Source organism: Phaenicophaeus curvirostris, chromosome 8 (assembly GCF_032191515.1).
Source record: "Phaenicophaeus curvirostris isolate KB17595 chromosome 8, BPBGC_Pcur_1.0, whole genome shotgun sequence".
NCBI classification, from domain to species: domain Eukaryota; kingdom Metazoa; phylum Chordata; class Aves; order Cuculiformes; family Cuculidae; genus Phaenicophaeus; species Phaenicophaeus curvirostris.
In genome coordinates this window covers 30750790-30777060 of record NC_091399.1, presented here as the reverse complement: position 1 = coordinate 30777060, position 26271 = coordinate 30750790, and the positions used below count along the sequence as shown (strand labels likewise).

The 26271-nt window shown below is 38.9% G+C and overlaps 1 protein-coding gene across 2 annotated transcripts in view; it reads left to right on the top strand.

The window, feature by feature from the left end:
* Window positions 1-6500: 6500 nt before the first annotated feature.
* SPATA6 (spermatogenesis associated 6) overlaps window positions 6501-26271 on the top strand; it is a 40090-nt gene continuing 20319 nt past the window's right edge. The window contains exons 1-9 of one of the 2 annotated variants that reach the window (XM_069863067.1): window positions 6501-6603; window positions 12111-12248; window positions 13795-13843; window positions 14577-14618; window positions 15970-16094; window positions 20610-20690; window positions 21906-22184; window positions 23815-23902; window positions 25607-25647. In XM_069863067.1, coding sequence (XP_069719168.1) covers window positions 6556-6603; window positions 12111-12248; window positions 13795-13843; window positions 14577-14618; window positions 15970-16094; window positions 20610-20690; window positions 21906-22184; window positions 23815-23902; window positions 25607-25647 — 891 coding nt within the window. In that variant the 5' untranslated portion in view covers window positions 6501-6555. The remainder of the gene's footprint in view (window positions 6604-12110; window positions 12249-13794; window positions 13844-14576; window positions 14619-15969; window positions 16095-20609; window positions 20691-21905; window positions 22185-23814; window positions 23903-25606; window positions 25648-26271) is intronic. The other variant, XM_069863068.1, reaches the window with a different exon arrangement.

Genomic DNA, 26271 nt, shown 5'->3' with positions numbered 1-26271 from the left:
TTCAAATTTTTCTGGCTTCTGCTTCTAGCAACTGCCTCTTGGTGTGCCTTTCCCAGTTATATTAAAGAACCATACAGTATCCTGCATTTTTCAACAGGGTACTACCCACTGTAATCATTTTAGCCCTCTTTTCAGGCCACTGTGATATCGCTGCTGCAGCTAAAGCCATGAGCAGCAGTTCTTTAATACAGAATACAGACACCTTTTGTACACTTCCAAGCCAGTTGCTCAAATTCCTGCAGGACCACAGGCATTGACTCTGGAATGGTAGAAGAATGGACAGGAATAGTCAGTAGGTAATTTGTGCTTCCTCCATGACCATCGTCTTCAATTGCTTTGCCAACCCGACAATGTTCTTGTCTTTGCTTTTTAAATACAAAGCTGTACATATATAAGGAATAAAAAGCTCTAATTTATTCTGCAAAAGTGTTCATCAAGTGAGAGACAGGACTCTGGGAAAAGATTAAGAGCTTACATTTTTCATTTGACTTATTTCACATAAAATTTCATAGAGGATAAAATGATGGGAGGCAAAGAAGCAATGATATTCCTGTTTTATCTCTGTCTAAGGACCATAAATCTTTCTGAAGTATCATTAATTATAGCAGCGCCATTCACAACGCTATTGTTAAGGGTCTATCAGCAGTTCCATTATAAACCCCCATTTTCAGGGGTTTATAACTTGGTTAGAAGAATTTTGTTTCATGCAAAAACTTCACTGGAGCTCCATCTAAGACGATTTTTTTTAAATGTAAAACACAAAGGGAAGTGTTACCTCTTTTGAACTAAGGGAGAGACCAGTAACTTTATAGAAGTACAAAGCTAATGTTCTTTTGGCTGATTCTATCTGTAACATTTCTGAATTCATATAACTGTATTCATAGGAGTTATCTCTTAGATGAATTTAGACCATTGCTTTAAAATGCAAGTTTTCAATTACTACAACAGAAGTCAAGATCTGGAATATTCCTCTAGTGGCTGTAATCAAATCATATTTGATTCCTTTCCTAGCTGCAGTCAGTCAAGAAAGAGTTTAGCAGACCTGAAAAATAGCTTACACGTTAAGAAAACTTCAGTGGCTTTAGGTAGCGTGCCTTTTTCTTTGTTGCAGACATGATACACTGAGAATCAGTGAACTCACTGGTCGCATCCACCAAAGTGAGTATTGGCTTAGCAGCAATACAGAGTAATTGCTCTGTCACAGCTGAGCCATGGTGAAATTTTGAGAGAGTCATTTGAGTTTCTCCAGATGTGCAGTGAAAAATGCTCTTCAACAGGCACTACTGAGACTGGGAGGGCACAGGGAGGAAAGGTTGCTGCTTTGCCTACAGAACAACATGACCAGGTGGCCTTTTGTCTGTAGCAACTTGTAAGATTCATCAAGGAAGCCTGAGAGCTCTGCTCAGTTGTGTCCTTGCAAGTTAGAAAAGAGCAAGACGCTCAATACGACAGGATCGAAAAAATCATTGTGGCCTTTTTCTAAAGCAATAGATATTAATGAATGCTAACTTCTGGGCAACTTTTTTCCTGGTTTAAAGTAGAAAGATTAGATGAAAATGTATTTTGTGAAGAGTGTGCTGACACCCTCAGGTAATCTCCATCCTCTGTCCTCATCAATAATCTAACACTCTACCTTCCACGTTACATTACTGTCTGCAGTAACGCAATTTACTTTGGTCCCCTTAGATCCTATTAAAAACTCTCACATTACAAAATTCTTCCAGCTCTGCTCTATAGCATACTGGGATTGTTTAGTCTTAACTTCTGCTTGCTGTTTTCCTCGACTATGAATTCTTTCCACAGGAACTGACTTTTGTGAATTGCACTTTTAACCTAGCAATAAGTGAAAGGATCAAAATAACACGTGTGGGGATTGCCCTATGTGGTCTTTAAAGAGCTCCAATTCTGCTTTAAACACTGTTGAATGTATCTTGTGATAATTCCACTATAGTTCCACTATACTTTCTTCTATCAGTTTTGATTGTGCTCTCTTTTAATTTCACTGCATGTGTCCTTTGAAAGGATAAATAGGCATGGGTAAATAGAAGAACCCATTTCTACATATTATTCAGTCTCGTATGTATTTTTTTTAATTACATCTTATTTTTCTCCTCTCGAAAGTAAAACAATCATAATGTATTGTTTGTTTATCTTCCAATATGGAAATCTTTCCATATATCATAATTTCTTGCTGTTATTTGAGCAGATGTCTTCCTGCAATTCTCTACAGTTACTAATGACAAGACAATCATACTGAGCAATGATATCTAAACAAAGGGCTTGATGTGCAGGAAGACAGAGGTCTCTTCTGGCTGCTCCATCAATATGAAGGCCTCAAAGTAGAAAGAAACGGCACTCTGGCAACACTCATAAGACTCGCAGTAAAGGATGGAAAAATGGAAAGCTCCTTTGTTTCCTTCATTCTTCTTGACATCTCTCATCTCTGGTCTTAACTGTAGTATTATTTAGTTTCTGAACTTTAGAACATCCACTGCTAGCAAACCTGACTCTTCCCTTTTTTTCCACTTTACTTATTTTGTAGCATATTTCAATATACTGAAACTCCTGAAGCCTTACCACCACAAGCACTGCAACACTATAATATAAATCTTGTGACAATTACCTTAAACCAGTGCAACCTCACTCTTTTGACAGTTACTCCTGGTTTGCAATGGTAGAAACATGAGCAGAATTGAATATTTTGATGACACCAGGGTTCTTGTATAGCAGGCATGTCAGAGCAGCTGGAGGACAGAAAACCAGGAAGATTTTAAATGGAGGAGGTTGCAAAAACCTCAACATAAAGCAGAGCTGTCATATAGGCTCTTTTATTACATGGCACTAAGTATAAGTAGCATTACAAGAAGATTTACTTTTGTAAAAGCAAAGGAATTAATGCGCTTTCACAGCAGGGAAACTTCATAGCAGTTAAAACCTCAGGTCTATTAAAGCAGCAGACACTCCTCGTGGCTTTGCTTCTTAGCAAAAGGATTTGTGCAAAAAGTCAAGGTTTCCCCTTTTTGTCCCCCAAATTCCTGCATCATTGTTCCTGCAGTACAAATGTAAGACTAAATCATCCATTTCACCATAACAAGAAGGACCAGATGGATCTCACACTGCTGCAGAAAGGGCTGGACAGGAAAAACACTGCAGCAGCAGCCTTTCTTTCCAAGGCCCAGCAGGACAAAGTGGCAGAAACTCCACAGACCAGAGGGATGGAGAAGCATCTCTGTAGAGAGAGCATAACCCTCAGTCTACCCCAGATTTTCCCTGGTTTGCCAAGGAAAAATACTGAAATTCATCACTGCCTTATCACTTCAGAGAAGCTTTCTGTCCCGTCTTGTGCTCCTTTCTCTAGAGTTATAAAGTCTTTCTGTTCCAGGGCACTGCACATGGATATTAAATTTTCATCACAAGCATGATGCCATTTTTGATTTCAGCATTTATCTATCTTCTGTTCTTATATGGCCACACTTACCATAATATCTCATACTTCACAATCTTTAACACATTATTTATCCCTCCAAAAAGCATGTATATGAGAAGTACCTGAAAATAAGCAATAAAACATTTTAATACTGTCACTGTTTGAGGTTATGGATCTTTGAGAATTTTATTTTCATTAACTCTGGAATGCTATTCATAACCTTGAGAATGATAATGCATAGAAAATGATTTTATCCAAGTGTCAAATCCTCCTCAATATATGTATGATAGGCCTGCAATACAAAAATAAGTCCTTTCCAGGATTTAAATACAGGATCCTGTCCTCTGCTTAGACAAAAAAAAAAAAAAAAAAAAAAAAAAAAAAGAAAGCCTTAGAGCTTTTACAGAAGTAACATTCATGAAAATAAGGCCTTCATTTCCAGTCACCTACTTATTTTAAAAGATTGGTATCAAGCACTAGCAATGATATTTGATCCATCTATAGATTTCACTTTTGCCTGCACTGGCATGTTATTTTTCGTATAGTTTCTTTTAAAAAAACAACATTGACAATCAAAACATTTTGAGAATGCTGTTTCTTTCCAAAGCACTTAACAAAGCTTTCTAGATCACTCAGCATGATTTTTCTTTGGAATTCTGATATTAAAATAAAGCCATGTGATGCATTTGAGCCACTGCTGTCTTCTGGAGGCAATTAAATTGTCCACTGAGTTTCCTCCCCTCTCTACAGCTATACTTGTGAATTTGGAAAGCACATTTGATGACTTAATGCCCCTCACAGTCTGAAGCTGAAATGAATTGTTGTTGCCAAAACAGAAGTTCAGACTATTTTGGTAATACATGTGACTGTAAATTCTCTGAGAACAACTTAGCAGCAATGTTGGGGAATACCCTTGATACGATCATAGAAATGGTGAAGATCAGTGGCATAAATTTGAACTTGCCCAGTAGTGACAGCAGAAAGGCAGGTCTGAAAAGACAGTAGCAGAAATGAGTGTGCAGATGAGTCTCTGAAGATGGAGCCAGCCCAAATATACTCTGTCCACTCTGTGTCTCACACACAGAGGACACTAAAACAGGATCCTCAGAGCTGAAATGGCCTCAATGCCCAAAATAGGATGTAGGCAAAATCCAAGTATCCATCAGAATAAAAAAAAAATAAAATAAAAAAAGAGAGAGAAAAAAAGGACAGCAAGCATGAAATTCACTGCCTTTTAGCTGCTGAGCCCTGGTGCTATGCAGAACTTGGCTGGTGTCCCCCTTTTCTGAAGGGAGGGCTCTCTGAGCTACAGTCTCCAGGACACTCAAGAAAGAGGGGGACGCAAATATATCCCAGGTTCCGCACTTCTTTTTGGATGCCCCACAGCAGTGCCCTGCACTCCTGCAGCAGGGCTGGCTCCCTACCCAAGGCTGGATGTCCTAGCACCAGAAATCCATTGCACAGCAGAGCCCCAGCACTGCCACTGAGTGTCATTCAGTGGGGCTGGAAATTACTCTACTTCACAGAATCATATATCATCCTGAGACAGAAGGGACCCACAAGGACCATTGAGTCTAACTCCTGATGCAGTGGCAATACAGCCCCACAGCTCCTTGCTTCAAGAAGGTCCCACATTGGCCAGGCTTGGGGAGCAAGAAGGGGACAGCTGCGTGCATTTTGGTGTTGAGCAGGAGCTTGGGCTGAGGCAGGGGACAGGCAGGTGGGAAGGGGCCAGGTATCAGAGCCCCACACTGCAGGGTACAGGGAAGGGTGCAGCCACTGGCACAGGGTACTGTGGGCATGATACCAAAAATGCCAGGAAATCAACTCTCCAAGCCTAGTTTTGGAGTTTTAGAAAACAAACATCCTTTATCAGCCCTGGGCAACACAAGGGAGCAATCTCCATCAATCGTGTGCAATGAGACGAGATTTCGTTACACAATGTATTTCCATTTTACAGGCACATGTATAAATTTTCCCAGAAATGTTATGCATATTCTATTATTTTCCGAGGACTAATTTTTATGTTATTATGAATGCCACAATGTCAAATCTCTCACTAATTTGGAGCTTTGGAGCCAACTCTGCCTGACCTTGCATTGAGAGGAGAGGCTACAAACACAGCTGATAGGACAAGCGGGAATGGCCTCAAGCTGCACCAGGAGAGGTTCAGACCGGGTATCAGGAGAAAATTTTTCACAGAAAGGGTCATCAGGCACTGGAACAGCTGCCAAGGGAGGTGGTTAAGTTGCCATCCCTGGAGGTGTTTAAAAGATGGGTGGATGAGCTGCTCAGGGACATGGCAGATAGGAACGGTTGGACTCAATGATCTAAGATCTTTTTCAACCTGGTGATTCATGATGACAGATGACACATCTACTCGGCACAGATCATGCTTCATAGAAGACTTAACAATGTCTGGAAAAACACTATTTAAAAAACATGCTATTAAAAAAATGCTATCCGATGGACATTCTGTCTAACTTTCAAGAACTCTAGTTTACTAGGCTTTGGTTTAAACCAAAATATTCCACTTCCTGTAAGACCAACTACTTCAAGGGCCGGCTGGACGGGGCCTTGGGCGGCCTGACCTAACGGGAGGTGCCCCTGCCCTTCGCAGGATGGGTGGAAGGATCTTCCTTCCAACCCAAACTATTCTCTGGTTCCACCAGGACGGGGTGGCCGAACCCCGCAGGTCGCGGAGGGAGGAGCGGGGGGCTCGGTGCTGGCGAAGCGGGGCCGGGACAGCGCCGGTCACCGGGCGCAGGGAGGCGGTAGCGGCCCAGCGAGATGGGGAGGGGGGAGCGGGGCGCATGCGCAGTGCGGCGGAGCCGGAAGCGGCGCATCCCCAACGAGGCGACGCCGGCCCGGACTCGCGGGAGAGGGAGCGCGCATGCGCAGCTCCGGAAGCTGAGCCGCGGCCCCACCCCATCGGGGGGGAGTGCGCACATGCGCATTGCGGAAGGGGCGGGGCCGGAAGCAGCGCGGCAGGCCTAAGGACGGGATATGCGCATGCGCGGCGAAGACCGGAAGTAGCCTGGTTGCCGTGGCAACGGCGTCGGCCCCGCGGCGCGGCGGAGCCGGGGCGGGCCGGGATCCGGGGGGTTCCCTGCCCGCTCGGCCGCCCTATGCCGCGGAGAGCGCTGCGCTGCGTCCTGCAGCTGGACCTCCGCTCGGTGAGTGCCCGCCGCTGAAAGAGAAGCCGCCGTTTGTCCCTTCCGGCGCCGCTTCCCCCTCTCAGCCAGCTCTCCCAGCCCAGGGAGAGGCTGTTCCGGGCCCTGTTTCCCAGCGAGGAGCAGCCCTCGGAGCTCCGGCTCCCGTGTGTCCTTCCTGCGGCAGCCGCTCCCTCTGCGTCTGTATCGGTGTCACCCTTGCTCCTTCACAGCTCCCTCTTACCCGGTGGAAAAAGCCTTTTTTTTAAGAGACAGTGATCCTTGGGAAGCTGTATGGTGTGAGAAAAGCACTCTTCTAAAAACAAAGCAAAAGACATCCTGGGAAAGAGCAGCTTGTGCGTGGGATACACACCCCCGTGAGCGGTGGAGTTTCTGTGAGGGGCAGGGGGTGGCCCTGGGCAGCTCCAAAGGACCCGGTGTTTCATGGGAGGCTGAGGTCAGGAGGTCTGAAAGTGGGAAGATGTAATGTTCATCATGTTAAGACAGTTCCTTGTGCTCTTGCAAACTTTTCTGCTGATATGCAAGTTGGGAGTCAGAGTCTGTGTCATTCTTCCATTAACTTTTAAGAAGGAGTGGTAGGCAGTTCTCTGTCAATTTGGAGTTATTGGCTTCATAGGCCCTGGTTGCTGTAGTCCAGAGGTTTGGCCTCCCCATGGGGCAAGTGCTGCCTGGATACTTTTTGCTGAAAGGAAAACCCGAGGTGCCATCCAAAACATTCCAGTGCAAATCCAGAAAGCACATGCTGGGAAATGGATACGGTATTCCAGGTTATTTAACTACTTTTGTTCCCAAACTTTTGCATGCTCTGAGAGAGGTGTGACTTTGTGCACATACATGATCAAGGTTTTGCCCTAATGATGTTGCACTGCTCCCCCAACAGCTGGTGTCTTCCTAATCATAGAATCACCAGGTTGGAAAAGACCCACCAGGTCATCGAGTGCAACCATTCCTATCAATCACTGAAAGGCCCATGTAGTTTCTTGAAAGGAGTAGATGTGCTTTCCTTTTCCATTTGTGGTGCTATGAGCTGTTCCTGTGCCAGAAGAGGGTACAGGGAATGTGATTCCCTGGAGTCGGAGTACTCCAGTTGTGTTCATTTGTAATTCACCCTGCTCCAGGCTACAAATAACAATGGAAAGGGACAGAACAGGAAATCTTCAACACAGATTTGAATGCCCCTTTCAGCATACTTGAGTCATTCAGTTATACCCCTGCAATGGAGGATAATTTCTCTCACATATACCTTTTAATAAGCGTATTTAGTCTTGGGTTTGCCTTTTTTCCACTTGTTTTGACTTCCCCCCCACTCCCAGAGCCTACTTTGGCGTTTGACTCTTGTGATGGTTTGAAAACTGCAGTCTAAATTCCTTCTGGCTAGCTGATGCCCTGCTTTTACCCCAGTGTCAACACTGGCCTTTCACTTAAATGTGGGTTTTTCCTTCCTCGGTGTTTGCTCTCCTGATGTATTTTTTGGCAGCAGTTCTGTCATTTCACAATTCATGTTTGTCAGCTAAAGACACACGATTCTTTCGGTTTATTTTGTGTGATAGACTCACCGGTATTCTGCTCATCTTAGGGATGGGCACTATTCTTCTGCTTTGAATTTGCATTGATCAAGGTTGGAATTGAATTCAGCATTCCAGAAGGGGTCTTGCTGTTGCCTTAGGTGGTGCCAGTGAAAAGCATTCATCCTTTATGTCTTAATAGTAGTCTCTTCACAGCTGCACTGCACTTACGCTGTCATTTATTAACACAGTCATCATCTTCCTCCTCGGACAGCTTTGAAGGTTAGCTTCCCTAGCGAAAGCAAAACCTGTTGTTAATACACAGTAGCTGCATCTTGCCTCTGTTACTGTGGTCCTGCAAACAGATTTTTTTTGTATCTTTTTGTTGACTTCTGACAATTTCTGGATTTTAATTGGAAATTAAAAATCATTAAAAATATTAAAAGGCACAGATGCCAGAGTATGTACAGGAATGTTTTTAATAGTAACCCTCAGCTTGATGTCTTCCGGTTTTGCATATTATTGATTCTGTCCTTTGGCCAGTTCTGTGCCACCTTAGGACTGCATACTAACTCCCATCTTCTGCATCATAAATAATAAATTTTTGTGGCACCATATGTGTGTCAGGTTTTGCTTGATTGATCTGTTTTTAAGAAACATGCACTACTGGGATTTTATTCTAGTCATGTTTTCCTTTGCATCTTTATTCTTTACTTTTGCATATTTAAATATTCTGATTGATGGGGTTATAATTTTCTAGATCTCTTTTTATGCCTCACACAAGCCTTCAGTTTGTTATTTTTCAGTAGATGGTACTATCCTTGTTTTCGTAACACACGTACATATCCTGCAAGGAAAACTACATTCTTTCAGAACCTGGGCTGAATGTGATTCAGCCTCCCTGTGGCTCCTTGGTCCCAATGTAGGGCATTTTGGGTAACTAATGTTTCCATCATTTCACTCTCTTAAGTTGTTTTTTATTTTGCTCCTGTATTAAGTGTCACTGAAACTAAGGCAAAATATTCAGTTGTGTTTGGGACATAGATTTCCTAGTTTTCACATTTTGATTGATTTATGCTGCATCCACTTGCTTTCTCCTTCTTTACTTTATTTGTGACTAAAGCCTTGTCCAGATTTCTAATTCCTTTTCATGTTGTTTTACAGTGCTCCGCATATTTCTCAACCCTCTTTGAAACCTATCCACTCATGTCAGAAATCCTGTCCTCTTTGGTTTTCCCTTGCTTCAGGATACAGATGGATTTTGCTCTTTTTTTACTTAATGAAATTCCAGAGTCTTTTCCAGAGTCCACCAGCCCTTTAGTTTATCTCGCTGCTAGTTTTCTTCATTTCTGAAAGGCTGCTCTTCTAAAATGGAAAACCTTGGCAACTTCATGGTTGCTCAGACTGAGATTTCATCATTATTTGGGCTTTTTGAAACTAATTTTGGTACCTACCTCTGTTGCTGGCATTTAGATTGCTCGTATAGCAACACAATGAAATTCACATTATTCTTCATGTCATTGTTCGTGGAGAATTCACAAATGCGGCAGTAGAGGTAGGTAAAGCTTTAGGCACCAAGATGAATTAATGGTATTGTGGATTGCAGCCAGGTAAGGAGACTAAAATGGCATGTCTTCACATTGAGAAAACTGAATTTTACAACTCTAAGTCCAAAATACTATTCTGTCTGGAAGCTTGTACTCAGCAGGTTAATACTGTTCATTGCCTTTCTTAGGGAACTCTTCTTGTTTTGATGGTAATAGACAATCAAAGGGATGTTTTTCAAGGCCTGCCTCTTCCACTGGTTACATTTGCAGGTACTGTTTTGGGACTGAGTGTAACAAACAAATTTCATAGGAGATGGTGAATTCTGTTCCTTTCCGTGAGATTAATTCAATGATTTCTTTATGGCTATTTGTGATATCCCGACACTGGGCTGGTACAAGTTTTCCATCCTTCTGAGAACTGCAGTAGAGAAATCCACTGTCCTAGGCATTTATCATAATTCTCTTAGTTTGTTGGAAGACCAGTTAATTGCAGCATTGATATCCCTTCTCCTTAGCAGATCCATAGATAATACTAATGTGCTGTTTAAATGGTCCCTCATCCTGCCTGAACAGTCAGATAAGAGCCTCAGTTTGTTTCCTACGTGTTATGCAGCTCCATGCATCACATATTACAAAATATATTAAATGAACTACAGATACATGTGTCATTCACTTTTGGAGCTGGTTTAAAGTTAGTGAACTTATAGTTCATTTTAGTGAATATGATCTTCCTGACCAGGTGCTGCATTGTGCAGTTTATCTCAAGGGCAGTAGAATTACAAGTTTCCATAACTGTTACCTTGCCCCACATGCTGATTTGTATGAGTTTATTTTCTTTTACAGGATAGGAAGAGTAAGTGGCACTTGTTGTTCACAGTTTTGCCCTGACCTGTGTCTTCAAACTTCTCAACTTTTCATCTCAATAAATAGACAAATATTGGTTGCCTTCTCTAAGGTGAAAGGCATGAAACCCCAGCTAAAAATGGTTGTAAATTCTACAAAAATGACAATGTGAAAAGTGAGAATTAAGCTAGTCTGTCTTGTAGTATGTGGTTTCAGGCATCTTGCCTTGTATGAATGAAATCTGTCTCTCTCACTTACTCCTATTTACACTTGCAACTGCACGAGTGTCATACAAGCTGTTTAATGCTTGGCAGTCTGTTTCAATTGGGATATCTATTCTTCTGGCACTTTTCTTGCAGATTTGAAGCTCTCATTTCCATGGAGAGGGCACCCTTTTTTTTTTTCCTCCTTGGATATTTATGAGTGGAAGCACTTTTTTTAGTTTATACTGCATCTATAATGATCTATCACATATTGGTTTCTGTTATTTCTTTCACCTGAGGCTGTTTTTCTGCTGTTTATATAGTTTTCTTTTAAATCCAGTTAGAACTTCTCAAGTAAAACATTCATTTGGGAGTAGGAGACTGTAACTAAAGCGCTTATTTTAATTCCTGTCACTCTCCTTTGTCTTTCTACCTGGCAATTGAAAGTCTGAACACTTTCTCCAGCAACCTTATGTTGGAAGAGACAACCTCATATTTATTATACTGCGATAAAAAGTGAGGAGTAGAACTGAAGTGAAAGGTGACAATTCTCTGGCAGGGTAATAGAATAAAACTGCATGGCTTGGAGAAAACAGCAAATGTTTTTGCAATGAATTGTGTACATTCTTGCAGTGAAAACATGAGTTAAAAACATGAGCCTAATGTTCATCGGAGCTTTAAAAACATACCAACATCGTCTTACCTGAAGAATAATAATTGGCCAGAGAAAGTGGAGAGATTAGTGGCAGTATCTGGCAGCCTAGTGAGGAGCCTTCCCTGTCCCAAAGGTGGCCTTCTAAGGGGACCAAACTTCTCAGACAAGAAATTGTGTGCTGTTTGATTTCAGTGGAGCAACAAGTGCTTTTTCTCATTTACATATTAGAAGGCAAAATTAAATTACTTGCATATAAACTTGCCTTTTTTGGTGGCTGGACAGAGTAGGATGATCTAAGAGTGCATATTTACCAGCTTCATTCTTTCTTTAAGCTAGGCTAAAATTTGGATGGGTGTTTGTGTCTTGGCATCACGTAGACTTCATTCTACGTGACTCTTCACGTAGAACCTGATGTGACCGTTGATAATTAACTCTTATGTAAAGTCAATGTATGTCTTTAACTGTATTAACTTGGAACTGGGATAGTAGATTTCAGTTTTGTTTGAAGACAATGGTGTCTGTTTACTTTACAGTAAGAAGAATTTGGTCCTGGTTATTTTAAAATGATGACTATTTTTCCTGGTCGGTTTGTACAAACAGAATTGCTTTAGAAAATAAATTTTTTCACTCTAGTCTGTTATAATCTGACTTTTAGAAATCAACCATTTCAGCCCTGATCATTTAATTTTTATCTTGAAAACAGCTGTTACTTCTATAACTAAGTTCAGTTTGTTCAATGAATGTGTTACTCTTACAGATAACTTGCCCTGGAGTGCTGCTGAAAGACAAAGAGGAGCTCTATCTCAGTGTCTCTGTACTCGGGCAGTCCAAAACAACTCAATGCATCCCTGCAGTGTTTCCAGTCTTTTTTCAAGAAAAACTAGTATTTGAAAAGGTAAGATAATGTCAAGAACTATTACAAGCCAAATAAAACCTATCCCAAACTCCACAAAAACTTTGTACAAAGCCTCTCAGGCCAAGTAATAGCATTGAGGATGGCATCATGTTATAATTTCTGCTTTCTGACACAGAGGAGGTGTGTGCCTATATTATCCACAGGAAAACTCAAGAACTATGTGCACTGTAGATTATAAAGTATGATGGAACTTCTTAGGTGTTTATTCATTCGTTTGCACACTGTCCTTTTTCAGTGTCTATTTTCCTGACTTGGAAGGAACTGAATGTTTTCGTTCTAAAAATTATGGCAAGGTGAAGGACAAAGACTGTACAATATAGGAGAGTCGACTTAATTTAGTAGAAAGATAGCATAGCAGCTCAAGCCTTTTTGGTGACGTCTTTCTCCCCTTGAGATCCTTTTTTCATGGTTTGTCACCAGAATTCCCGGGTTGGTACTCTGGCATTGTAATTTATAGTTGTTTATCACATATTCTGAGTCCCTACTAGCGTCATTATTAGTACCACAGGGATAATGAAACACAGTATCTTACAGATATGATCTGGCTTCTCGACTACCTATGAATAATAATACTTTGCCCTTTCTACTTCTTTTCCTTTAAGCATCCCTCAGCACTTTGAAAACTAGACCGAGTAAACACCAATGATGCTCTAGTGGTGTGGTAAGATACAGATAGTGATAACTTCACCAGATATGGAAGAGTAAATAAGACCATAGTTCTTTAAAGGCAAATATACCACAGACTACTTAAGGGAAATGTATTGAATGTTGTTTTCATTGTAATTTAGGGGAACTCCAAGACACCAGGATGTTTGTGTTTACAAAAAAGGTGAACAAGAAAGCTGAGAATAATACCTGTCTTCCTAAAATAACTGTTGAATAGGTCTAGATACTTGTGGAGCACCAGTACTTGGGGTTTTTTTAGTGTTTGGTACCTTGAACAGCAAAGTGATCTACACCAGTCTGCTGAGACTTTAGTACTGAATGGGGGGAAGACTGTTACCTACTGAAAATCCAGTGCAACATCCTACCTTATTGCGTGTCATATATTCACGTGGGGTTCAGGTTAGAAAAAACCCTGAATGGTACTCTACATGAATAGTCACTTCCATGAAAATGGAGCTTAAAGCATTACTAATATGCTGAAGAGCATTCTTCATCTATCAGAATTCTAGTACATTCAGCAGTTTATCTTTCTCTCTTGAAATTTTCTTAGACAATTCTTATCTCTCTGCGTTCAACTTTTCACAATACCTCCTAATTTTAATATGGAGCGGTAACCTGGAATAACTAGAAAGTGTGTGACAAGAACTGCTGGATTTCAATGAATTTGATTGTGTGCCAAATGATAATTTTGAGTTTCTTTTCTTTTTGCTGTGGGGACGGGACTCTGGGCAACCATCTGAAGCAAGGAAAAATATTTGTTCCATCCCCCCCCCCGCCTTCTTTTCTCCCAGAGGTCCATCTAATGACTTTGACTGTGACATTATTGTTATGTATTATTATGTATTAATTTCTTTTACAGGCATTTACTGATACAGTTGATCCTGGAGACGTTGTGAAATTACTGGAATGTAGGTTCTGCTTTGTATGTATATTCTGTTGTTTTTGTTAACGTCATGCATGTACGGGCTCTAAAGACTTTTTTGGAGGCTTAAAGTATGTGAAAAATTTTCTGTCAGGAGTCTGTTCTCTGACAACATGATTGGTAACCATTGTAGTAATTCATATACTAAGTATAGTAGGACCCTGGCCCTAGGGGGGTTTCAGAACAGAAGATTCCTTATCAGTGCAGATAGATTTTTACTGTCTTTAGTTACTAGTAACTTACCAAAATACTGTTATCTAACAAAATGCATCTAGAAATGTCACTGCACGTTTTAGAATAGGAAAAGAGTGAAAAGTCATAATGAATGGAAAATCCACGTGGTTATCCTGCTAGGTGATGGATTCTTTTACCTGATCATTTATTTGATTAATTTTCAAATAATATAAGCATAAACCTTTGATTTTTGTAAAATTATTCTTTTCATTTTTTAAGAAAATTATATGTCTTGCCACACATGGAGCTTAACGAATAGTAGTGCGACAACGCTGACCCTTAACTCAAGCTCCAGGAATACAGTCCCTCGTACTAGGAGTTATCTGAAAAAAATTATGATGCTTGCATTGTCTCCTTTAAAAGAAGGACAAACTTGGCCGCAGATAGAACTTTGCAAGTTCTAAATCAGATGGGTTTTGACGATGAGAATTAGTTTCCACTTTAGTCTATTTTAACTCACGAGAAAACTTTTTTTTCCTTTCTAGTTGACACAGCAGTACTTGAACTAGTACAGCTCGTTCCTCCAGGTATTGTATCAGTCTCTTCATAAATTATGCAGTTTAAAAGGTGAATTTCCATAAGGACATTGCCTGTTACAGCACAATCAATTCTTCCAACACACAAACAACATAGAAAGCTCTTCAACAAATAGTCCTCTGAAAATAAAATGTTAATAGATCAAGAGGATATCATTCTTGAAAGAGAATAACAACTGAATATTGAAATGTACCATACTCAGGCTTAGGAAAGTGATAATATTTTAAAAATGGAAAATAAACTGAAATCATCCAGGGCGTGCTTATTAACTGCATCAAAATTCACTTGCAAAGAGGCTGTCTGTGAAATTTCAGAGTGGATAATCTTGTTCTCAGACTGACGCTTTTTTTCCTTTCCATTTTAATGGTCACCATTGGGAAAACTCTTATTCTCACTATAAGTATTACAGGTCTCTTGAGATATGTGAAGATAATAAATAGCGATTTGTCATACTTCTGTTATTGGTTTGTGTGATTATAAAATCTATTTTAATGAAATTCAAGTATTCCCATGAATAATGTAAATCTGCATTTTATTGGAAATAAAGTCAAGTTTTAAAGAGGACTCGTTTGGAAACTGTGGTATTAAAAGCACTCTCTGTCACTTGTCCTTAGTACTTTCAAGGAAACTATTGCTTCTCTTGGGTGACCCACCAGACTGTTTACTTGAAGAAATGTACTGAAAGTGGATTTTTGTTGTGAGAGGGTAAAATATCTTGGATAAGGCGTTTGATTTCAGGGGTCAGCAACAGAGCTCAACATAACCTGACAAGATGACTGCAATAGCACAATTTAAGTTTTTATTATAATATACATTCAGGGTTTTGTCCTAAAGAAAATATTTTTTTTTAAAGTAGGAAATGAAGATAGTGACAAAAACTTGAGATAATAATTTTAATGTTGCTTGCATTTCTTTCTTATTATTGTGCCTAGTATTACTACTACTAATACTATTCTGTTATATGGCATGATACAATTTTTCATAAGGGATTTACTGTCATTAAATAAATACTGTTTTGTTCTGTGGCACGGAAAGAAAGAGGAAAACTAGCCAAGAATTGTCTGGAGAAAACTTCTTATATGTCTCTTCCAGAAGATTCTGTTAGCTGTTGTATAGGTTTTTTATAATAACAACAAAAAATACTTACAGAGTAGATACTGCGCATTTCTGCTGCTGATTTAACTTCATGAGGTTATTTTGTAGCGTGATGCATGTTTTAGAGCCACGCTGTTAATTTGTAAAGAACAAAGTTTATCTTAGTTTCAATTTGGTCTTGTGTGTGGTGTATGTACTGCATGGGTTTGTCTATTTTGCAGTTAAAGTATCTATTTTCTCTTTTAGTAGGAAAAATTCTAGCTACATATGAAGAAAATACAAGAGATTTCCTGTTCCCTGACCCTAAGCTTACCCGTGGGCACCATGGTTTAGATCGTGAGGTTTTAATGAAGAGGTCCTCTTCTTTTACAGTGAGTGAATATCTGTGGATTGTATTTATAATACAGTGTGTTTCACTGAAGAAACCCCTTGAACTACTTCAAATGAAACACGATTACTTCTGACAGATTTTACCATTTCAGGTGTTGAATGTACAAATCCGCAGTTGAACTTTGGTGAAGGTATACTCTTTTCTTCAAAATGCTTCAAGAAATTATTTAATGTGAAAAAGTTAGTTTCAGTTAGGTTTGCAATGTGGCATCATGATGTTTTCCATTCAGTTTAATCTGTGGTGCGGCTGATAGTTGAAAGGATGCAGGAGAAGAAGGAGATGTCATATCAACTTCACGGTTCTCAACAGATAAACCTTGTAGCCCCACCCTCCTCAGACTCTTTGTAGCATTCACTTCAGACCTTAGTGCTGTTTAGGACAATGACAGTCCGTACAAATTTATAGTGCTGTACCATCTGACCTGTGGGCCTCGCTGAGATGCAAGATCACCACTAAAATAGCAAGAACTGAAATTTAGCTTAGCGCTGTGTGATTGTTTTTCAGTTCTAGTGCCTGTTCCTTAAGGCCATTCACACTTATTTAGTAACTTGCCTTTTCTACAGTTTTAAAAAAGCATGATAAATGGCAGCTAATTGGCAGCAAAAGTGCAATGGATTAATGTTAATTTTCTGGAGATAAGGGCTCAAGTACTTAGTAAATGAAAATGAATTTATCTCACAGTGCCTTTTCATAGAGTTTGACTGTTGAATCTTAGTTGTCAGTGGAATAACTTGGGGAAGGCACTTCAAAAATTACGCTGATGATGTGAGGTTGGTTTTGTTTGTCTTGTTTTGGTTAAATTTTGCTAGTGGAGTAGCAGGACATTTGCATTGGGAAGACAGGGACTCAGTTGCCCTGTCCGTTGTGATTGGATTCAAAACACATGGCAGGAGGGAAAACTGGATTAAAGGTCATTGGTATCTTTTAACTGGTATAATCTTTCCCCTGCAAGGGCAACCTGAACATTGCCCAGTTGCTTGCAATTAGAAGTACTAATTTGGTGTCTAATTCTGTGTTACATTTGAATGAATTAAAGCTGCTATGTTGCGATACGTAATGCATGGCTCTGCAACAGATTAAACTATCCCTGCAAAAATTGCCATCCTTTATTTTGGCCATAGCATCTCTTTGATATGGCTTATCCTATGCATGTTTGTGGTGGCTCAAGAGAGGGGGTGGGACTGTATTGCCTTCATGGTACTTACAGAATAGGTACATTTCCAGTATTGACAAACAGTAGATAGCGTGAGACTAATAAATGAGATGTTATTAGCAAAATGGTTTCAGATTTTTTTGTAATTGCAATATAATGAATCCTTTTAGAACCAGATCCAGTAGAGAGATTTGAGTGTGTTTTTTTGTGGGACTGAGTTCTTTAATACAAAAATCACGTATTTTCCAATAAAGAGAAGGTGTCGTAATTTGTGAGCTTTGAGAAGATGTGATCAAAGTCAGTTTATTATGTAGCTGAATGATGACACTGTAGAAGTTTTAAAGAATTGACTGATGTAAGACAGAAATAAACTTCCATGTCCTTGGGAACAGTATAAATGAAATTTTTTCTTTGCCCTGGAACAGGGACTGCAGAAGCATCTGTTACTCCATTCTATCTCCGTTGTCAAAAGAACAGTTTATGGAAGGGTTTTGGCATAATGAGGAATAATAAAAAAGTTGTGCTTTGTGGAATTGAAGGAATGCTCCCCGAGAGAACTTGTGGTTCCTCTCCTTGAGTGACAAAGGGGATGGCTGTGAGGATTTTTACCTCCAGCAGAAATGAAGTCTCAAATGCCTCCATCTTCTGGTGTTCCCTGAGCTTTACTGGCAAGTGTCTCCAAGCTCTGTCAGCACCAAGTACTGAACGTGTATGCTAAGCAAAAGGGAAAGCGTTGAAGAAGGTCATGAGAACCCTCACATTATTTCTGTGCTAGTCAAGCCATGTTCTTCCAACATGAGAAGTTATTTGTAGCTAGCTGAGATGTTGAGTATTTTTAACTGACAGCTGTGCTTCGGTGGCACTTTGATTCCCAATAAATTTGTCCTTTATTAGAAAAATAAAGGTAGCAACAGCAATGTTATGGTTGTGGAGTTCAGATAGGCAATGACAAGCAGTGCCTGATTAACACTGTTAATCTGCCAGTTGGAGGGAATCCCACGTTGAGAGGATCAGAACTCCTCCAGAAATCTGGCACGTGGCTGATAATGTCTCTGGCTAAATGTCTTATGAGGCTTACAAACACAATACGCATACAAGACGTGCCTCCAGTTATCTCTCCTGGTCCAGTGTTGCCCAGCTGAGCCTTTCTGGCTCTTCTGTATTTCTCTGCAACTCTTGCTTTTCAGACTATGTTTAAGCCCTGACTTGTGGTGACTTATTACAGATGTTCTTATGTCCATTCCCCACCCTCATGCAGTATTTGCTACGTTACTTAAAAGAGTTTCTTTTTAGTTATACTCTTTTACATTAGCATACCAATACAAGACCTCCTATTATATTCATGTATAATTTTTTAAGCTACAGACTTATCCTCACGCTCCTTACAGTAAAAAAGCACGTATCAGATTTGTTTTCTAACTCAGGTTCTTACAAATATGAGCCACCTTTACATTTTTTCTGTGATGAAATTAATAATATGTCCATATCACGTCTGTTTTAAAGACTGGTACAGAAAGACTGAGAAGCCTGTTCAGGGCTGCAGACAGACACTTCTAAGGTGGAAGCAGAGGAATAGATCTCAAAAGCTTTCTGGCTGGATTTTCATTTGCAGGTGTGTTTGGGTCTGTACAGCAGTCTTTACACAATAGTAAATTGAATATCCTTCAGCAACCCCTAGTTTGGGAACTGCAGACAGTAGAAAAACTCCTCCAATTGCTTTTATTCTGTAAGTTAATTTTGACATATCCATGCCTATGGATGTGAGTGCCATCCCATATTCCCTCTCTACAAACCATTTATCTAAAAAAAATATGGATTTATGTGATTTATTTTTTAGCTATAAGCATTTAACAGTTCTGTAATCATTCTCAGTCGCTGTAAAAGCAGTAGGTGAACTGCTGTTGCTTTTCATAGAAGGCTTACTAATCCTGATGCATCTTTTTTTAAATTGTTGATAGCACTTGACAATCCATTAGTAATAAAAATGAATTGATGAAGGATGGTCAGCTTTAAAATCTCTTTTATATGCCATAAATTGAATCCTGGACTCTGTTAATTGCTATGACTGAGCTTCCTTGGCATTTTTGTCATTTCATTTCCATAATCTTGCCTGGGGACAGATCATATTCCCTTATGGGAAATCAGTTTGTTTAGGCAGCTGATAGAGAATAGTTTGGTTCAGCAGTAGACTTCACTCATGAAGTTCCTGCTAATTCTTAAGAATATGGGGCAGAGGCACAAACAGACCAGCTTCTTTTCATTTCTCAGTGATTTAGTGTGTTCATGTGCACTAAAGCCCATGCACACAGATGCCTCTGGATGTGCAGCAAACTTCATGTGAAGGAAGTTAAAAGGACACTTGATTTAACTGGAAAGTTAAAAGGACACTTGATTCTCTCTGTGCTTCTACAAAGCTGTGCAAGATGCACATAGATGATTCCTGTTATAGAATATGCAGGCTTTAGCTCTCATGCCTTTTTTGATGTTGCTGTTTTGGGAAATAAAGCTTGTGCGTCATGGTCTGTGCCATTTACACCGTAAATTTTGTATATGTTGGCTATTTCTATCTGAAGTATAGGAAGTAGGGGTCTTGAAAGCAGTATGTTTCTAGACATGGCTGAAGTGAAGGAATATGAGTTGAACGGGAACTGATAGCCATGTAAAAATTGAAGGACCTGCTGGCCATTAGTGCACGTGTGCTGGTTGACCAGGAGAACACCACTGACTCCGAACTGCTCAGACTAGGGCTGCCTCTTGCCAACCACGTGTGTAAGAGGGGATTGAGAGGAATCAGAACATGGTTGTAGAACATGGGAGGCAATCCACAGAAATCAGACGTGGCTCTAGTGCTTACAGAATAAAGGGGATTCTAAATCATTCTGTTACAAATGAATAGTTACTGGCACTGTAATTGACCAATTTTCAAAATATTTTTACAAAAAAAAGGTTGCACAATTGAGACTTTATAACTGAGTTTCTAAAGTTAGCACTAATGAAACTTCTTGAGCATGAATGGAATTTTTATTGATGCTACATAGCGTGGCATGAAAAATCTTTAAAAGTGCTTTTGACAAAAATATGTATTGAAATAAAAGTCAGACCTTAATTGTTGTACAAAAGCAATATAATCATCTGTAATTGAATTGTCAGAAATGCAAATGTTAGCATCTTGACATTTACCATTGCTGTTCTGTCTTTTCTAATTATCTTTATTAAAGGCTGAAATTAACAAAGGAAATGGCTGAAAATTAGGAATGGTTTGTTACATTAGGTGACATTTACTTCTTTGATACCCTTTATCTTGAGTTGGAGCTTGATGTTCAATTATTGTCTCTCTTCTAGGGAATTGCACCAAAATTGAGATTTTCTACAAGCTCCCTTATTGCAGAAAGCCTGTTAAGCTCAGGAAGGAGTCACATACAGGTTAGCATAATTTAATTGTTTGCAATTTAATTTCTAGATTTAATATCGATAGCCTTGCTTCCAATTTTTCTATAAGCTGCTCGCTTCAAACTTTTCTCATTCTTTTGTTGTGGTTAAAGCAGTTGTCATGGGTGCTTTACAACTTGATTAAAAATTTAATAAAGTATGAGTAAAGAGAGGGTTTACTGCATGACAGTAAATGCTGAGAGTTCCTTGAATCTGAGACAACTATAAGCTGCTACATTCTATGATCAACTGAAGTGTCATACCCTGATATATTTGTAGGTGGGAATCACACAATCATGGAATTGTTTTGGTTGGAAAATGGCCTTAAGATCATTGAGTCCAACTGAAACCTAGTACGCCCAGCCCACTGCTAAACCATGTCCTTAAGTGCCACATCTACACTTCTAAATATCTCTGGGGGTGATGATTCTACTTCCCTGGGCAGCCTTTTATGAATTTTAGCTACCAAATCTGTATTTCAGATGTCAAGTGCCAATTTTATAAATAAAGAGCTGCTTTGCCTCCTCTTTTGCAGAACTATTCATGTGATTTGAGAGCATCTTTGGAAGATGATCTTTAAAGTATTTGGAGCATTTTTTTGGAGGGGAAGGAGTGACTTTTTTTTTTTTAATTAAATATAGCTTCTTGATTATAACTCTTTAAAGAAACAGTAAATTCACCGTGATGCAAGAAAATATAAATATCAGATAAAATATTTGCACTTCTTGTGAGGCTTTGGGCAGCTTCTAAATGAATGTGATTTAAACTATTAAACAGGCTTCCATTTTAATTTACGGGTTTTTTTTAAAAAGATAAGAATTTTAAATTATTAAAAAAAGTTTACACAGATGAATAAATACTTCAAATCTGTGTATGTCCAATCCAGGTAAACTTTGTGTTACATTAAGTTGTGACAAAATTCAGTTTAATTTTTAACAGTCTCTACATTAACTGTGAAAAAGCTGTTTGGGTAAGTATGAGACAATTAACACGTAAGACGTAGTAACGTGTGTTTTAACCTCCTCTTGGTTTCAGAGAAAATGGTCAATGTGGTGTTATTTTTTATATTGCTGTTTCATTATAGTTTTGTGAGGGAACTTCAGCTGACATGGCACTTCTCTTACAATTATTAGTTCCCTGTTTGCGTTATTTTCATTGATCTTTGTTCTGCATGCTGTCAAACGAGATAATTTCTCTTTTTCACTCTAGGGTGATTTGAATTGGGTACATCACTCAAACCCTAATGGAAAATTGCAAACAAAGTTACCAAAGCAAAATACTCACTCACCTGAGAAAAGCAGACACAGCTTAGCAACAAAGAACTATGAGCAGCCTACAATAGCTTCTAAATCACGTTCTCCGTCTCCATACACAAAAAGACGAATGTGTGAGCTATCAGAAGAAGCCAGGCAACGACTGGCCCATTTAAACCTTGGTCCTTATGAATTCAGAAGAGAAACTGATAAACCTCCATTTGTAGTTAGACGGGTTTGTATTCTCTCACAAGTGCTTCCAGTTTAAGCTGAGATCAAATATTGTTCTTTCACTAAATACTGCTCCAAAATTTCATTCAGATCTTAGTTTAGATGAATAATTTCTCTCTCCTTAACTATCTGTCACATAATGATTTAAATGTAAAATTACCTAAAATAAAATTTCTTTTATCTGCAGTAGTAACAGACAAAGATCAAATTCTTTCATGAATATCTTGGTTAAACTCTCTGAGGCCCCATTTCTTTTCTTCCAGCGCACTAGACAGGATAATAGGTGGATAAATTCAGCTTGGAAGTAATTGATATTAGTGTTAAAAATTCCCGAATAAGACTTTAAAGAAAGAGTGTCTAGTCACATTATGAACACTTATGCTTACTCTCTTTCAACTTTTTTTTTATGTTGACATTCTATGATCTTTGAAATATTTCCTTTGCACAGAACTACATCTCTAACACTTTGACTTACAGTTCATAACCAGCCTGAGTTTAGCACCTGCGTAAGGACTTTTTGCTAACTGTATGTGAAAAATTGTTCTAAAATTAGGTACTTGTTCAAAGAAACTTTTATTTAAGCGCTTTAATACAAAGGGACCAGATTTTCCCAGCCTCTTGCAGGATTATATTCTTTGCCCTCTCCTCCCACCTCTTAATTTTTGTTATGATTGCAACAATTCTTTATTTTTAGAATATCGCTTTGGATATGTATGGGCAGAACTGGGATTGTTCTGATTCTGTGCTGTGACATTATGATTTGTCTACAGTTCTGAACACTTTTCACAGCTATCAAGATAATTTACTGTTTAATTAATTTGCTTCTTGCTTTATGTATTTTTTTCTAGTTTATGTACAAAGTAATTAATAATATCCTGTCAAATTTTAGAGTTCTTTTCCAACTTTTATTCTATGTATAGGTACCTTTTAGAAATTCAGATTAGCCTTAATAAGCCATTAATCATTCATCAACCTACTGTTTATTCCTCTCTCTCTCTCAGATATTTTTCTTTTAACTCCTTTTAATCAATTATTCTGTGTTTTGGTCTATAGGTGAAGTTCACAGTTTAATTATAGCATCTTTAAACACTGGTTATTGATTTTGATTGCTTGGTTATGTTTGTACAAAAAAGAAAAAAGCTTATCTCTTAATGTACCATATCCTGACTGTTGTGGCCTTTCTAGATTGAGAATGCTTCTTTCAGAGCACCTTTACTTCTGAGGACTCTTTTGGCCTGGAGATTTTGTCTTGCATGAAGATTAAAATTAGATTATGTTAAATGTAATTTTTTTAATTAGGAAGAGATTCAGATCTCTCTTGGTGAGATCTGAACTGTTTGGAATAAATATGAGATACCATTTAAAAATACTGCAGACGTTATAGATGAAGGAGAAACTATCTGCATTTTTTTCTTTGAAAAGTATGTTTTTCAGAGTTTTCTAGAGCCTTCCAGCACTATTTTTATTTGTGCACAGTTATGCTAATAATGCATATAATATGAACACAGTGTTGTGAAAATAGCTTTAAATATTATCAAAATAAGAAAAAGCTATTTCAGAAATTACTAGATGTCTGAAAGAAATATAAATTGGTACATCTGGCATTGAGAAATTTAACAGTATTTTTGCTTCAGGTTGAACAACCAAGTCCTATTATCAAACTCCAAACCTGGTGTCCCACGCAGGAAAGTACAGCAGAAGCCTGGACCAAGGTAGACAGTGGTCAGTATTTTCTACTACTTATATTTCATCAGTGCTTTTCTTTTCTGCAGTAGTTAGTGAGGTTATTTTGTTTTGTGGGGTTTGGTTTGGGTTTTTATTTTTTAAAAAAGTCAGCCTATAATGGGGAAAAAATCTGTTCTTTCTTCCTGGGAATAGGAAGAATACCATATAAGCTGCTACAGTAAAAGGCAGTTTTGATTAGTTCTTTACCTTGTGAAACTTGGAACAGAGTTCTACATGATATGAAGGTAGGAGTGAAAAATACTGAAGCCCAGGCAGGTGCTCTGTTTCAGTCCACTTGTTCTGATGAGTTGGATAGTGGATCAAATCTGCACCACATTCTGTGGGTGTGTTGATGAGGCTTGGAGTATTGATCATTTTGAAGTTCAAGGGCTCTGTTGCTTCAAAAATGAGTAATGTTTATTTTAGCAGTATTTGTGAGTAGTGGATCAGTGACTTACCGTTATTAATGAGCATCCAGGATGTGCTCCAATATCTACTTTGGCATTCATCAGTATCAGTGAGGATTGTTAACAGTTGTGGGACCAGAAATTTAAGGAAATACCCTAAAACTTGCTTTACTTGCATGTGTCTGGCAACATGAGGATTTTAATGAGTCTCATCAGTATTTGTTTGTTTTGTGTACTCTGCCTCATTGCGCCTCCTCACTAATTATAAATTGTTACATAGCAAATCATTATGAATCTGTTATTTTACATTTGTTCTTTGTAGTGGCACTGGGTGCAGGATTTTAAAGGTTTCACATTTCCTTTGAGGTCATACCAATCTGTAGCAGCAGGATAATGTAACAGACCTATTATCATCTGATACCATGGCATACTTAGGAAATATGATGGTTTCTGGCCAGTGGTTAGGAGATTTAAATCTACCTCGCTGTTAATATCCAGAGGATATACTGGTTACCTGCCAGTGTCTTGAACCTTAACAGTAACTTCTGAAAAAAATTGGTTCCTTGGATTAGAAATCTTAATGCTGACAGTACAGTTTAGTCCTTTTTTTTTTTTTTTTGCTTTCATGAAGTTAGCCGATAGAGGGGTGTCTTTATGTTGCTGTACAGCATAGAGGCACCTCCTTGGGCCTGGGTCACTGTGTGAGGGTCGTTCAGTACAGACTGATACAACCGATCAGGAAGCCAGATATAATTTAATGTCGGTCCCTCAGAGATGAGGTGTGTATTGACATCGGTGAAACATCCTACCAGTATGGACCTAATATAGTTTCCCCACATATGTTTCCATAGGCTACATACTCATGTTTGTGGGTCAGTGGTGGGGGAAGCAATGAAGAAGTGAGAGAAGAAGGAAGGGGTGGTCATTGGGAAGCTTGTTTGGAGAGGACTAGTCAGGTAGTGTAATGTACATGAGAATTTTGGGAAACGGTAGAGCTTGATTTTATATCGATTTAGAAAAGGAATAGCTTAACAAATATGCGATTTCTATCTATGCAGAAGAGATGCATACACTGATTCATTATTATAAACATAGTATTCCATTAAAAGTTTTCAGCTAAAGAAGGTGATTTTCTGAAATATTCTGAGGAGACTGCTTAGAATTTAATAATATATAATGCTTTAGTACTGCTTGGGATGAGAGATAAGCTGTTTTGTTAAAGATTTCATAAAATTTAGGATATTCCAATTTTCCTTTGAATTTCTTCAGGGATACACCTTTTTTCTTTCTCCAGATCCTTCTCTTCTTGGCAGCTACAGACCCAAGAAAGCCAAAGTGAGTACTTTGAAGTGCTATCATTACAGATGGTTTTTTAGGAAGCTCTGAATGAGGATTGTCCTGTTTCAGTATTTCTGAGACTATCTCCTGTAGTATGAAAAGCAAGAAAAGGAACAATTTAAATCTTGTCTAATGGTTTAGGCCTGATGACAGATTATTTACAAATACAAATGTGAAACTTAGCATTCTATAAGATATTCATGCCTGTAGGTACAGAACTTGCTTCTCCTTGGCATTAAGGCTTGTGATGAGGCTGTAGAAGAGCCTTTAAAGGCAGCCTGCATTTGCCCTCATGGTCATTCTGAGGGCACACTTCATTCTGGAATTGTGTGCAGGGGTGGCACTGGTACATCTAGCAAGCCACTGGTCTGTTACTTCACATCCTTGCCTTTTCAGATTTTAGCTGCTTTGTATACTAAGTGGATCTGAGGATTAATGTCAGGATTCCTTTGGGTTTTGGTGGTTTTTTTATTCTTTCTGCCCCAATTTAGTTGTTGTTGCCTGTGCTGCTGAAGTACTGTAGAAATTGTGGGTTTAGGTATTTAATTATATATGCCATCTTAGGTTTCCTAATGGCAAGGAAAACTCATGATGACAGGGAGGAGGAAGAGAGAGGAATTA